The sequence below is a fragment of the Phodopus roborovskii genome, unplaced genomic scaffold (genome assembly GCF_943737965.1).
Source record: "Phodopus roborovskii unplaced genomic scaffold, PHOROB, whole genome shotgun sequence".
Classification (NCBI taxonomy): domain Eukaryota; kingdom Metazoa; phylum Chordata; class Mammalia; order Rodentia; family Cricetidae; genus Phodopus; species Phodopus roborovskii.
The window spans coordinates 7,491,884-7,504,151 of NW_026126410.1; the positions used below are offsets into that span (position 1 = coordinate 7,491,884).

Here is a 12,268-nt window from a genome sequence, read left to right on the forward strand (position 1 = left end):
TAGAGGAAAACCTTGTCTCAAAAAAAAAAAAAAAAAAAAAAAAAAAAAAAAGAAGAAGAAAAAAACAAACGAACAACAACAACAAAACTCCAAATAAATTAAGGTGCTTAATTTATAAAGTAAATATATTAAGATTATAGTTCTTTGAAAGAATCATACCATCTCAGTTCACTTCTACCAAATGCCAAATAAAAAAAAGGTAGTGTGTTTTAGTCTAGTAAATGTAGATTTTGTGAGTCAAGGAATCTCTAAGTATATCAGAACCACAGTGCCATAATGTAGAAAAAAATGAGCCACAAATATAGCATGTATGAGGCAGCATATCATAATATTCAAAGTGTAAGATCTAGTATTATTACCTAACATTTGAAATTTACTCTTCCCAAGATGTATGCTTCTTTCTAAATTTTCAGAGATGTAAATGAACTAATAAAATTGACTTTATCATTGAATGCATCATTTGTCCCACTGAGAAGTGCATAGACAATTGAATTCATGACCACTTGTTTCGAACAGAAAAATCAGTGGCTAGCAAAGCTGTCATGTTTTTAAATAATTCAAATAAATCTCATAAAATTAGTTATCATTCATAAATATTACAAGTACCTCTTAAAGGGGAAGGTAAGAATTTATTTGCTTATATTTTTATCAACAGAGATCTAAGTGAAAAAATTACTCTATACCTTCAGAAAGCATATGCTTCAAGTATTATGCTTTGTAAATATAGCCAATGAAATGTCATTTATAAATAAATATATATATATAAATATATATATATGCACATTAATCATTAATTTATTTTGAATATCACAGCATGAAAGTGCCTTGAAGGTTGAAACATAAAGGCAATAAGCACAATGTGCTACTCCTTCTATCTATTTTAATACTTCCATTCTTATAATATAATAACATTTAAAGATTTTGTTTCCACCTCATCTTTTAGAATCATGTGTCAGAAATCCTACAATTATTTCTTCTTACATCTGAAGGAAGCAATGTCCTTAGGAATTATAAAAATATATTTATCCAAATACTGCTTTCCTTAATTCAATAATATGTCGTATAATTGCAGATTTCAGCTTAAAATATGCTTATTATGAGTAATATTTTCTTATTTGTGTGAAACTTCTTATGTATTTTAGAAATTTAAATTGTGTTTTAAGACTATTAGAATTCAAAATATTTTCTTCCCTTTAAGCAAACTGTTACTAAGTACTCGATGTTCATATTGTCAAGAATATTGCAGGTATTATAAAATTGAAAGTATTTGCCAAAACCTCTGCTTTGTTCAAAACTTACACGAAAAAGTAAAAAAGGTTACACAACCAGATAATGTGATCTCTGTATTTACTACATATGAATATGAATATATATATATATATATGTGTGTGTGTGTGTGTGTGTGTGTGTGTGTGTGTGTGTGTGTTTGTGTGTATACATTTGTATAACAGTCCCAAAGTAAATTCCTGCGATTGTGTCTACACATAAAGCTCATATATTTAAATGTATATTTTTAAAAATTCTATTGCATAAAAAGAAAACGATATTAAAAAAAGAAAAAGTTTTTTTCTTGCTTGCTAAGGGTAGAGATCTGCCTGGGTAGACATATATATACACGGCATACACCTTACCTGTAAGGAAAGATCCTTCATTCTCCAGTACCTGGAGGGCTAGAAGCTGAGAGGACACGTGTAACCCTACCAACTGTATGGCTTAGATCTTTGTTTGGTCAAAAATTCAGACTGTAAAAAAATAAACAAATAAATAAAGATAATTGCAACCAAATATACACATACCACAGGTAGGTGAGAAGACATGTGTCTGACACTTTGTAAGGGCATGTTAGTGCATGTTGGTGTCTATGTATAACTGAAAGACAGTTGTAGAAATCATCTTTACTATCCTCACTCTAGTAAGCTGTGTTACTGAATGCCATTACATCATATTATGGAATATATGGCTTTTGCTCTTTGTTTGTTTGTTTGTTTTGTTTTCTTGGAGGGAAGTTTTCTCATGTAGTACTGGCTAGCCTCAAACTTATTATATAGCCCAGGTTGATGAACTTGAACTCCTGATACAACTCCCCTAGAGCCTTGGATGCTGGAATTAACATCATATATGATCATTCTGGGCTTAAAATGCATGCTTTGATTCTTTAATTGATTTCATGCTTCACATATTAGCTGTACCCAACATCTAGAAAAACACTACCTCAAATAAATGTAGGATAAATTACATATTGCCAAAATGAGAACGAAATGCTTTCTACTGTCATCATAGCAATATGTGTTCACCTGTAACCAATGCATGCTGTCTCCACATGCAGAAGGATAATAAAGATTATTTTATGGTAGGATACTCAAGTTTGGATAGAATATACATAAAACATTATTGGTGTGTGTTTAGAAAATTGACAAGTACTATTTAAGCTTGTCATGCACAATGCATATTCATGATTAAACTATAACATAAAATGACCATATTAGTTACTTTTCTGTAGCTATAACAAAATACTATAACCAAGACAACAATTTTTAAAAAGGCATTGATTTGAGGGTTTTGATGCCAAAGGGATAATAGTCCATTACTATCATGGCTGGAGTCATTGAAGCATGGTCCTAGAGCAGTAACTGCAAGCTTGGTCAACCTGCAAAAGTCAGGAAGGTAACACAAAATGGCATCAATCTTCTGCCTGAAGTGACACTTCCTCTAGCAAGCCACAGATATCTTTCCCAAAATCTACCAAATGGAGATCAAATATCTAATTATTTGTAAGTTATGGGAACCCCTCCCACAAACCACCACAATTGCAGATAAATGCAGTGGGTTGACGTTTCCCCTTAGGACTAACTCCCCTAGGATATTTTGGCATGTTCCAGGAAATACTAAGTGAACAAACAAGGTTTAAGCATGTTGCCTTGTTGATTTTTCCTTTTGGTTCTTTTCCAAGAAGAAATACCAAAATGTATAAACAAAAATGCTAAGAAAAATAATTGCACACTGGAGATATGGAGCATGATGAACACACAGTTCTCATAGTCTTAATTCATTATCATGTAAGTCAATATGTTACACCTTTAAGATTAAAAACAAAACCATGTAGTGTTCATTTGATAAAGCAAGAAGCTATTTGTGTAAAAATTGTTGGAGGCCAAATATTTTACTGGAATTTGTTAGAATGAAGTCATGAAAGTCCTAGCTATCCTATGTTGTTTTTGGAAATAACTGCTCTTCTTTTTGCTTAAAAATACATGCATGATTATCTTGGTTAAGATCACTCATTTATTCCAAAAATATATATGACAAGCATTTTTAATATAGTTTTAAATGAAAAAAAAATCAGTGAATTATGTTTAGCCCACAAGCGTAGCTTATTTCTCAGGAATTACCATAAATTATAGTGTCTATACCAAAAGAAGTAAAATATTTTGATAGTGTCTAGGATGCTTAAACAGTTTTATGATCATCCAACAATTATCACTGCCATTAACACATACTCACTTTTAGGTTATCACCTAGACTCTTGCGTGCTCCACGAGAGGCAGGACTTAGCAAATAAAATGGTGAGAAAGTTTTCAAACTAAATCAAGAAACACCTTATAATAGACCCTCTCAGCAACCTAAAGGAGCCATGCATGACCGTTGGGAGAAGTAAAGACGGGAAGAACTAACAAAGTTAAAATCTCCAGTGACAATTGCCAAAGGTGATGGTTTGGCTGAAACATATGTTTTAGACAAGCTGCCATATTGAACAGGATGAATATACCCTTTCTTAGAGTTGGTATAGACAGCTCGAAAGGAAAAAAACTGATAAATCATCAGAGGTGATGCTCAAATGATGGTAGACATTGTTATAAGATACAGATTTAGAAGCTAGGCATAGAGATGTGTGTCTGTGATCCCAGTATCAGGGAGGCCAAGATCACAAGTCCAAAGCCAGCTTGCACTACATCATGAGGGCCTGCTTCCAAACACAATTCAGATTGCTTTTTCTGTAAAAGAAACCTCCCAAAACAAGATCTTTGTATAGTTTTATAGTAGTTCTTAGGCTGTTTTTGAGAGTATTTCATCACATTGAGTAATCTATGCAACTTTGCTTAGCAGCATCCAAAGCACTTGGCCTATTTGTTCACATTCAGTGAACTTTTAAAGATGTTTACAGACTATTTCTGTGTTGTAACATTTTTGGAATTCACTCAGCATTCTTCCACCACATACTATTGTTTATAATATCGCTTTAAAATGAATGATGTGATATCTAATGAATATTTCCTTTTGATGTCCACATCAATATGTCTGTTGACAAGTCAAGTAGTAAAGGTTAATGTATGGTCTCTAAGTTAGAATATTCAAAGCCAGGAAGCCTCCTGGATGGTCATTAGTCAGGAGAACAGTCTGCAGAATATATCTAAGTGGAACTCAGAAAATCTAGAAGAAATTCAATCTAATAGCACAGAAAACAGTCTCAAATGGTAGCTTCTAAATGTCATTTTCCAAAGTAGTAGTAGTAGTAGTAGTAAATAATAATATGGCCCTGTGAAGAGTGGTTGACTCTAAGTGGAGGCAATAAGTAACTTGAGTCGATCACAGTGAAATGTCCAGTATTGTACTCATTAATATGAGTTGGTTTCTGTTAGCCAAGACCAAAGACATCCAAGGAGTAATTTAAGTCCTTGAATGAAGACCATTTGTTCATATTTATTTCTAAAACAAATCATGAACATTGAAAGGAGGTAGGGAGAAGTGAAGGAAAAGCAGGTGAGAAGAAAGAAGGAAGGAAATTGCCATGAAAGCAAAAATACAATGAAATCATGGATAGTGGAATGGAAAGAGGAAATTATGCATTGGTCAAGAGATATTAGAGCTATGTGATCTAAACTTTAGAAATAAGATAGTGATTGTATGTGAATGTCAACATAGATGCAATAGTATTTGTGAGGCAAAAGCTAAGAGCCACCTAAATAGTTATTCCTGAAAAAGGGGACCTCATGGAACCCCAGTTTGATAGCTGGGAAACCAGCATAGGACTAACACAGTCCCCCTAAATGTGGATGTTAGTTAGGAGGACTGGGCAGTTTATGAGGCCTCTGGTAGTTGATCAGTATTTTCCCTAGTATACAAATGGACTTTGGGAGCCCATCCCACATAGAAGAACACTTTCTCAGCCTAGACACATGGTGGGGATGGCCTAGGCCCTGCTCCAAATGATATGACAGATTTTGAAGATCCCCCATGGGAGGCCTCACCCTCCCTGGGGAGCAGAAAGGGGATGGGAGGGGGTTTGGGAAAGGGACAGGGGAGGAGGGGAGGGTAATGGAACTGGAATTGACATGTAAAACAAGCTTGTTTCAAGTTTAAATAAAAATATTATCATATAAAAAGAAATAAACCATATTACATCTTTTCATAAAATTTTGTACAGCCACTAAAAGTCATGCAGAGAAAAATTATCAATGACCTCTAGAGTAGCCTGAAATATATGTTTTATTTGGTAAAGGAAATTACAAATTAATATAGAAGGCATCATCACATCAAAACAGTATGTGATTTTACAGAAAAGCCTACTGGGCTTTTAAATGGTTCAGTCAGGAGTCCTCTTATACCTTACAACTTATAATGTCAACCTGAGTTTAAAACCTAGTGGGGACCCTGTTGGTTCATCTTATATACTTACAAGCTTTCCTATAAACATACTTTGATTTGTGACATGCACATGAAAAGAAACAATCCTTCTATATGCCAATTACAATGCTATTTAGGTCCTATTTAATTTGTCTCCTCCAAAGGTGCCAAGCAGCCAACAAAACTTGTCCAGCAAACTATGTGTGGAATAACTACATGTGTCGATGTCTGGCTCAACAGGATTTTATCTTTTATTCAAATACTGAGGATGGTGAGTGAAAACAACAGCCTACATCTGGTCTATATAGATTAATATTACTATAGTTTGTTAACCTATTTTCACATTAAATTTTCACAATAGTCTGCTCATCACTCACTGAAATGAGTACAAAGTAGGATATTAGCTACTTCCTTTCCTTTTACTTTTAACTTCTATATAAAGGCATGTTTACACTCCTTTAGTGGGAAGTTAAAGGAGGGAATGTTTTGAATGCATATGTTATACTACATCCTGAGTCAAGTAAGGTCCAGTAAACATGTCCTATGTTTTTCTAGACTCAACCAATGGATTCCATGATGTCTGTGGACCCAACAAGGAGCTGAATGAAGACACCTGTCAGTGTGTCTGCAAAGGGGGGCTTCAGCCATCCAGCTGTGGACCCCACAAAGAACTAGACAGAAACTCATGTCAGTGTGTCTGTAAAAACAAAGTTTTCCCCAGCTCATGTGGAGCCAACAGAGAATTTGATGAAAACACTTGCCAATGTTTATGTAAAAGAACCTGTCCTAGAAACCGACCCTTGAATCCTGGGAAATGTACCTGTGAATGTACAGAAAACACAGAGAAGTGCTTCCTAAAAGGGAAGAAATTCCACCATCAAACATGCAGGTAAGGAGTTTCCATAAACAGTGCTAATTCACTTCCAGAAAACATAGAATTTTCAACCAGGAGCCGTTTTCTCAACACAAACTAGCAGCTGCCTATTAGAATGAAGGCAGTAAATTCTTTGAGGAAAATAAAATACAGATATTTAAATCAATGCTATTCTTTCTTGACAATAGAGTTTTGTAAGACTTAGTTTCTGTAATGCTGACTTGCTATATTACATAGCCAGGCTGACTTAGAACTTAACATCCTCCTGCCTCAGTTTACTGAACAGAGGAATTTCATGATTACATCAGCACATTTGGTCTTTTAGACTTAATTACCCCCAAAAGCAACACAGGCACATCCAGGCACAAAAACTCGCCTAGAATATACTCCAAACCAATTCTTTGCCCTAGAGACTAATGTATCAGAGTCCTGTATTATTTTAGGAATGCATTCAGCAGTCTATGTCTGATGCCTCCAAAGATTATGCTTCCAGATTTAATTCATGACCAAATGCTTCCCGTGCATCATTTTAAAGTTTAAAAATAAAACACAGTACAATTACTGCAGAATTTTGTCTGAAAATGAAATATTTGTACTCAATGCTTAATGAGAAAATAGATATATGTTCTAGCTTGCTTTCTGTTGCTCTGATAAAAACCATACCCAAAAGAAACTTGGAGAAGAAAGTGTTTATTTGATTTCCAGGTTACAGTCTACCAGCAAGGGAAGCTAAGGCAGTAACTGGAGGCAGGAACTCAAGCAAACCTGAAAGAACACTTTCCTGTGGCCTGATCCCAGATGTGACTGTAGGCTCAAAGCCTACCTATCTAGGGATGGTAGCATCCACAATGGGCTGTTCCTATATCAATTAGCAATTAAGTAATGTCTCACAGATGTGGGAATAGGCCAGTCTGACCTACTTAGTTCCTTAGCTGAGGTTCACTCCCCTCAGGTGCATCTAGATTCATGTCAGGTCAAAAGCTAACCACCACAATAAATTAAAGTTCTTTTAAATGTTACTCAAACAACTGGAGAGCTGACTCAGTGTTTGAAAACACATAATAGTCCTTCAGGGAATCTCAGTTTCGTTTCCAGCATCTGTTTCAGTCTGTTGACAACTGCCTTTAACTCCACTCTAGGGGATCCAACACCTTCTTCTAGCATCTACAATCACCTGAGGCCACATTCACCTACTCAGAGACAAACACAGACATAACACATAATTAAAAATTAAAAACAAAAATCACTGAAAGTTACCCAAGATTTGTTTTTGAAATGTTTTATTTTACCTGTATGGATGTTTTGCCTGTATGTATGTATGTATGTACACCATGTGTGCCTGGTGCCCACAGAAGACAGAGGACACTGGATACCTGGAACTGGAGTTAGACAGTTGAAAGTCATTATATGGGTCCTGGGTGCTGATCCTGGGGCCTCGGAAGGAGCAGGAAGCACTTAACCACTGAGACAATCGCTCCTGAGCTGTAAATCTTTTGTTTTCTTTTTTTCTTTTATTACAGCATGGGTTTCTTCTCTTTTTCATCAAGATAAACAAGGTTCTTAGGCTCAAAGACATTCAGTATTTATGTCTGAATTTATATCTCTTTCATCTCAGAAAATAAGATGACTACTGTTTAATCTGGATCTCTGTTTTCAATGTATTTGTTGTATTGCTTCAATGCCTATCCAGAAGCCGTACCTCTGCTTAATTTACTTCCGTATCTTCAGCTCTGTTGTCTTTCTCCCTCAGTTTATGAAGATTACAGATTTCTTCTGCTTTATTATCCTCTTACTTTGATGTTGAGAACATTTCATGATGTGTTTCAGAGTTGCTCCACTTCCTATGTTGTTGGCTTTCTCTACTCTTCCATCTCCAATCTGAGCAGAAAGTATAGCCTGGCAGAGGTCTCTGTGTTGAACTGAGTTTTAGTTTCTGAATTGCTAGGTCCAGTAAAGATTGTTATATTTATCTAAGCAATGGTTCTCGACCTTCCTGATGCTGCCACCCATTAATACAGTTCCTCATGTTGTACTAACTTCAACCATAACATTATTTTTTGTTGCTATTTTATCACTAATTTTGCTACTGTTATGGATCATAATGTAAATATCTGATGTACAGGATATCTGATGTGTGACCCTGTGAAAGGGTTATTTGACCCCCCTGTAGGGGTCACAATCCATAGGTTGAGAACTGTTGTGTATTTAATGTTACCATTTTTTCTGGTCCTATTCTCTTATCATATCACATAAGATTTTAGTGCCCTGATTTACTGAATATCTTCTTCCATCAACCATTTAAATATCTGCAGACTATACCCTTTAAACATGTGAAATAAAAGCCATTATCTTCTTATTTTTAGTGTTGTATCCTCATGACTGTTTATCATTTATCTTGTACCTCAGTAAGTAGAGCCTATCTTTTGAGTCTCGGGAGTTTGTGTACTCATTTTAACTTAATATTCTGAAGATCTCTCATTTGTAGTTACCGCAAAATAGGGCACCACTAAAACCAGGTATTTCATTGACTACTTTTTCCTCTGCATTGTTGTAGAGTTCCTTCCAGGAATTGTAATACTTATTTAAAAAAAAAAAACATTTCAAATAATACACATTTTTTTTCAATTTTACTTGTGTATTCATATTCTATTTACCAAAGGATATTTCCAAAATATGACATAAAATATTATATCCAAAAGAATACAGATACTATGTTTCCGAAAATCTGATTAAGCAGCATTCTATATTGAAACTTTTTTCAGTGAGTCTAGTACGTATTGCCAAATTTGAATTTTTTGTGACTGCAAATATACTATGAAGACATCATAATATTCTACAGAGAATTATGTTTAGCTGAGTAGATTATATCTACTCTATACCTTTGCTCTAAAAAGATACAGTTTTTCATAAAATCCTTTCCTGCTATTCTGGTATTGAAACTGGTATCCTGGGCAAGTGGCCTTGGAATGGAGCAGTACTCCCAGCCCTGAACTATATCCCTAAGCTAAGTCTTCATACTTATTGCAACTCTTTATATGCCCATTTTTCTTTTGTTTTTCTTTTTCTTTCTTTTACTCTCTTTATTCATTTTACATACCAACCACAGTTCCTCCTTCCTCCTCTCATCCCCCTCCTCCTCATCACCTCTCTCTAACTAACCCCCATCTATTCCTCAGAAAGGCCTTCCATGGGAGTCAACAAAGCCTGGCACATTCAATTGAGGCAGTACCACGCCCCATCTCCCCAGCATCAAGGCTGAGCAAGGCATCCCACCATTTGTGTGGAATGGGCTTCAAAAAGCCAATTCAAAGTGTGCCCATTTTCCTAAGAGGTTATGGTGAAAAGAGAAATATATATATATATATATATATATATGTGTGTGTGTGTGTGTGTGTGTGTGTGTGTGTGTGTGTGTGTGTTTTCTTGTTTGTACTTTAATAATCATTTACTTTTCTAGTAAAGAAATGTATTCATTATGCAGTTAGGAATATTTTAAAAGTTTATACATTTATACCATTATCCTCTAAGGCTGAGAGGACATTCCAGATTATGAGTACTGAAAGAACTTTAAGGAAGAAAGAGCAAAGAGCTTCAGACTTCTGGGAAAAACACAGTCATAACCATCATGAGGTCCTTGTAGTTACAGATGCTTATACTGCCTGTATATGAGAACAGGCCAGTGGGGCAAGGATGGGAGAAAGGCTAAGGGGACACAGCCCCTCAGTGCAAGAATTATTTGTTCCTGATCACTCAAAGAGAGGAGACTTATTGCCATCAGTTGTATACCCAGTCATGACTCACCCTCCCCAGGCTCTAGTGGGTAGTTCCAGTCCAGTGATCAGTCAGCTGTCCATAATTAAACTGAATGGTTCATAAACCAAAATAAAGTCATGAATGTGGGAAAAGCACTGGTAGGGAGGAGCAGTAGTTGTTAAGGGTGGCAGAGAGATAAGAGAGAATAAAAGATGAGAAAGTAATTCAGAAACATTACATATAAACATGAAGTTGTCAAACATTAAAATGAATAAAATTAAAATTTTAAATACTTTTCAAAAAAGTCATTGCCCATGCTTTCCTTTCTGCATTAAGTGAGATGAAATTTGAAATGTTTTAGGGTCTCTTTAGTCCACTTTCACTTTTCCTTTCCAGCCCATTACACAAGGAGGCATACTCACCTCCTGTGACACTCTTCAAAGCTAGAGTCAATTCACTATAGGAGCATAACATCCAAAAATTAAATGATGGGTAACTAGTCTTTTCACCACTCCCAGAAAGTGGAAGTCTTGTGTGGATGTAGACGGTCCCCTGCATGTTCATGTTTTCCCTTGACATCCGGAGTACAGGTAGAAAAGAGAGAGTTGCCCACCATCACCCAGCCACCTGTAGAGTAAAAAACACAAGAGTGTGGATAGGGCTGTTTGCCAAAGACACTGGTCCTGCAAGGATGGCTGGAATTAATTGCCTGAATGTCTGGGTCTCATGCACATCCCAGACTTTTGTGAATGTTGTCATGCTTATGTGATCACAGGAAATCAGCACACCTTAAATTTTCACTTTCAAAATTCCTGTTTTATGTTACTTTCATCCACAAAGAGAAGGCACTTCAAAAGAACTGATGCTCACAACACAATCGCCTATCTTTCCATGACTATGCCAGCAAATGAGACATGTTTTTAATGGCCTTTCCATCCCTCTACAGTTCTGTAAACCTAAGAACACAGTTTTAAACCTATAAACACATTTATAAGACCTATAGTAATTTTTCCTGGTTTAAACTTGAGAAAACATAAAAGCTGATTTTAAGCATCGCGACTTGCTACCTTGGTCTTCATCATATTTGGTTTTTTTTTTTTTTTTTTTTTTCTGTTTTTCTAGTTGTTACAGACGACCATGTACAAATCGAATGAAGCATTGTGAACCGGGACTGTCATTTAGTGAAGAAGTGTGTCGCTGTGTCCCATCATATTGGAAAAGACCACATATGAACTAAGATCATACCAATTTTCAGTTCATCATTTTACTGTCTTGAAAAACTTTGCCACATTAGAACTGTTTGTGCACAGAAGGACTCTGTGGGACCATGGTAACAGAGACCCAAGACTGTGTTTCCTGAACCGTGCGGATAGCTGCAGGAATGGACTGGCACCCATGTGAAAAGGGCTCTTCAAAGACTGCTTTTCTACCAGTGGCCAGACAGCCAAGGTTTTCTTCTTGTGATTTGAAAAAGAAAAGAAGAAAAAGAAAAAAAAGAATGACTATATAATTTATTTCCACTAAAAATATTGTTCCTGCATTCATTTTTATAGCAATAACAATTGGTAAAGCTCACTGTGATCAGTATTTTTATAACATGCAAACTATGTTTAAAATAAAGTGAAAATTGTATTATAAGCTTTGAAGTTCAGTCCATTGCCATCTTACATTATAGTCTAGTTTTAGAAAATGAAATGTCGTCTTCCAAACTTCTCTCATCAGAGGTTTATGAGTTGTCTTTCACTTTTAAGTGAAATGTCCCCTGAAGCTTCAAAGCAGATATCATGTGCACTTGTCCATTCATTTTGCATTCTGGATACACTTGATACAGTTAACATTTCTAACTTCGATGAAAAACAGAAGAGAGGGAGAGAAAAAAATCAGCTCGACAGCATCAGAATGTTTATTATTTTTTACAGCAAGTCCAATGTTCTTTAAAGAGGGAAATCATGAAAATCACACAGAATAGCATGATCCATGTTTATCACATGTTCTCCATCTTTGAAACTCAGCAAAATC

General features: G+C 35.6%; 1 protein-coding gene across 1 annotated transcript in view; it reads left to right on the forward strand.

Moving 5' to 3' along the window:
- Vegfc (vascular endothelial growth factor C) overlaps positions 1 to 11,887 on the forward strand; it is a 99,058-nt gene extending 87,171 nt beyond the window's left edge. The window contains exons 5-7 of the mRNA XM_051182426.1: positions 5,787 to 5,893; positions 6,178 to 6,511; positions 11,372 to 11,887. Coding sequence (XP_051038383.1) covers positions 5,787 to 5,893; positions 6,178 to 6,511; positions 11,372 to 11,486 — 556 coding nt within the window. The 3' untranslated portion in view covers positions 11,487 to 11,887. The remainder of the gene's footprint in view (positions 1 to 5,786; positions 5,894 to 6,177; positions 6,512 to 11,371) is intronic.
- Positions 11,888 to 12,268: the final 381 nt, after the last annotated feature.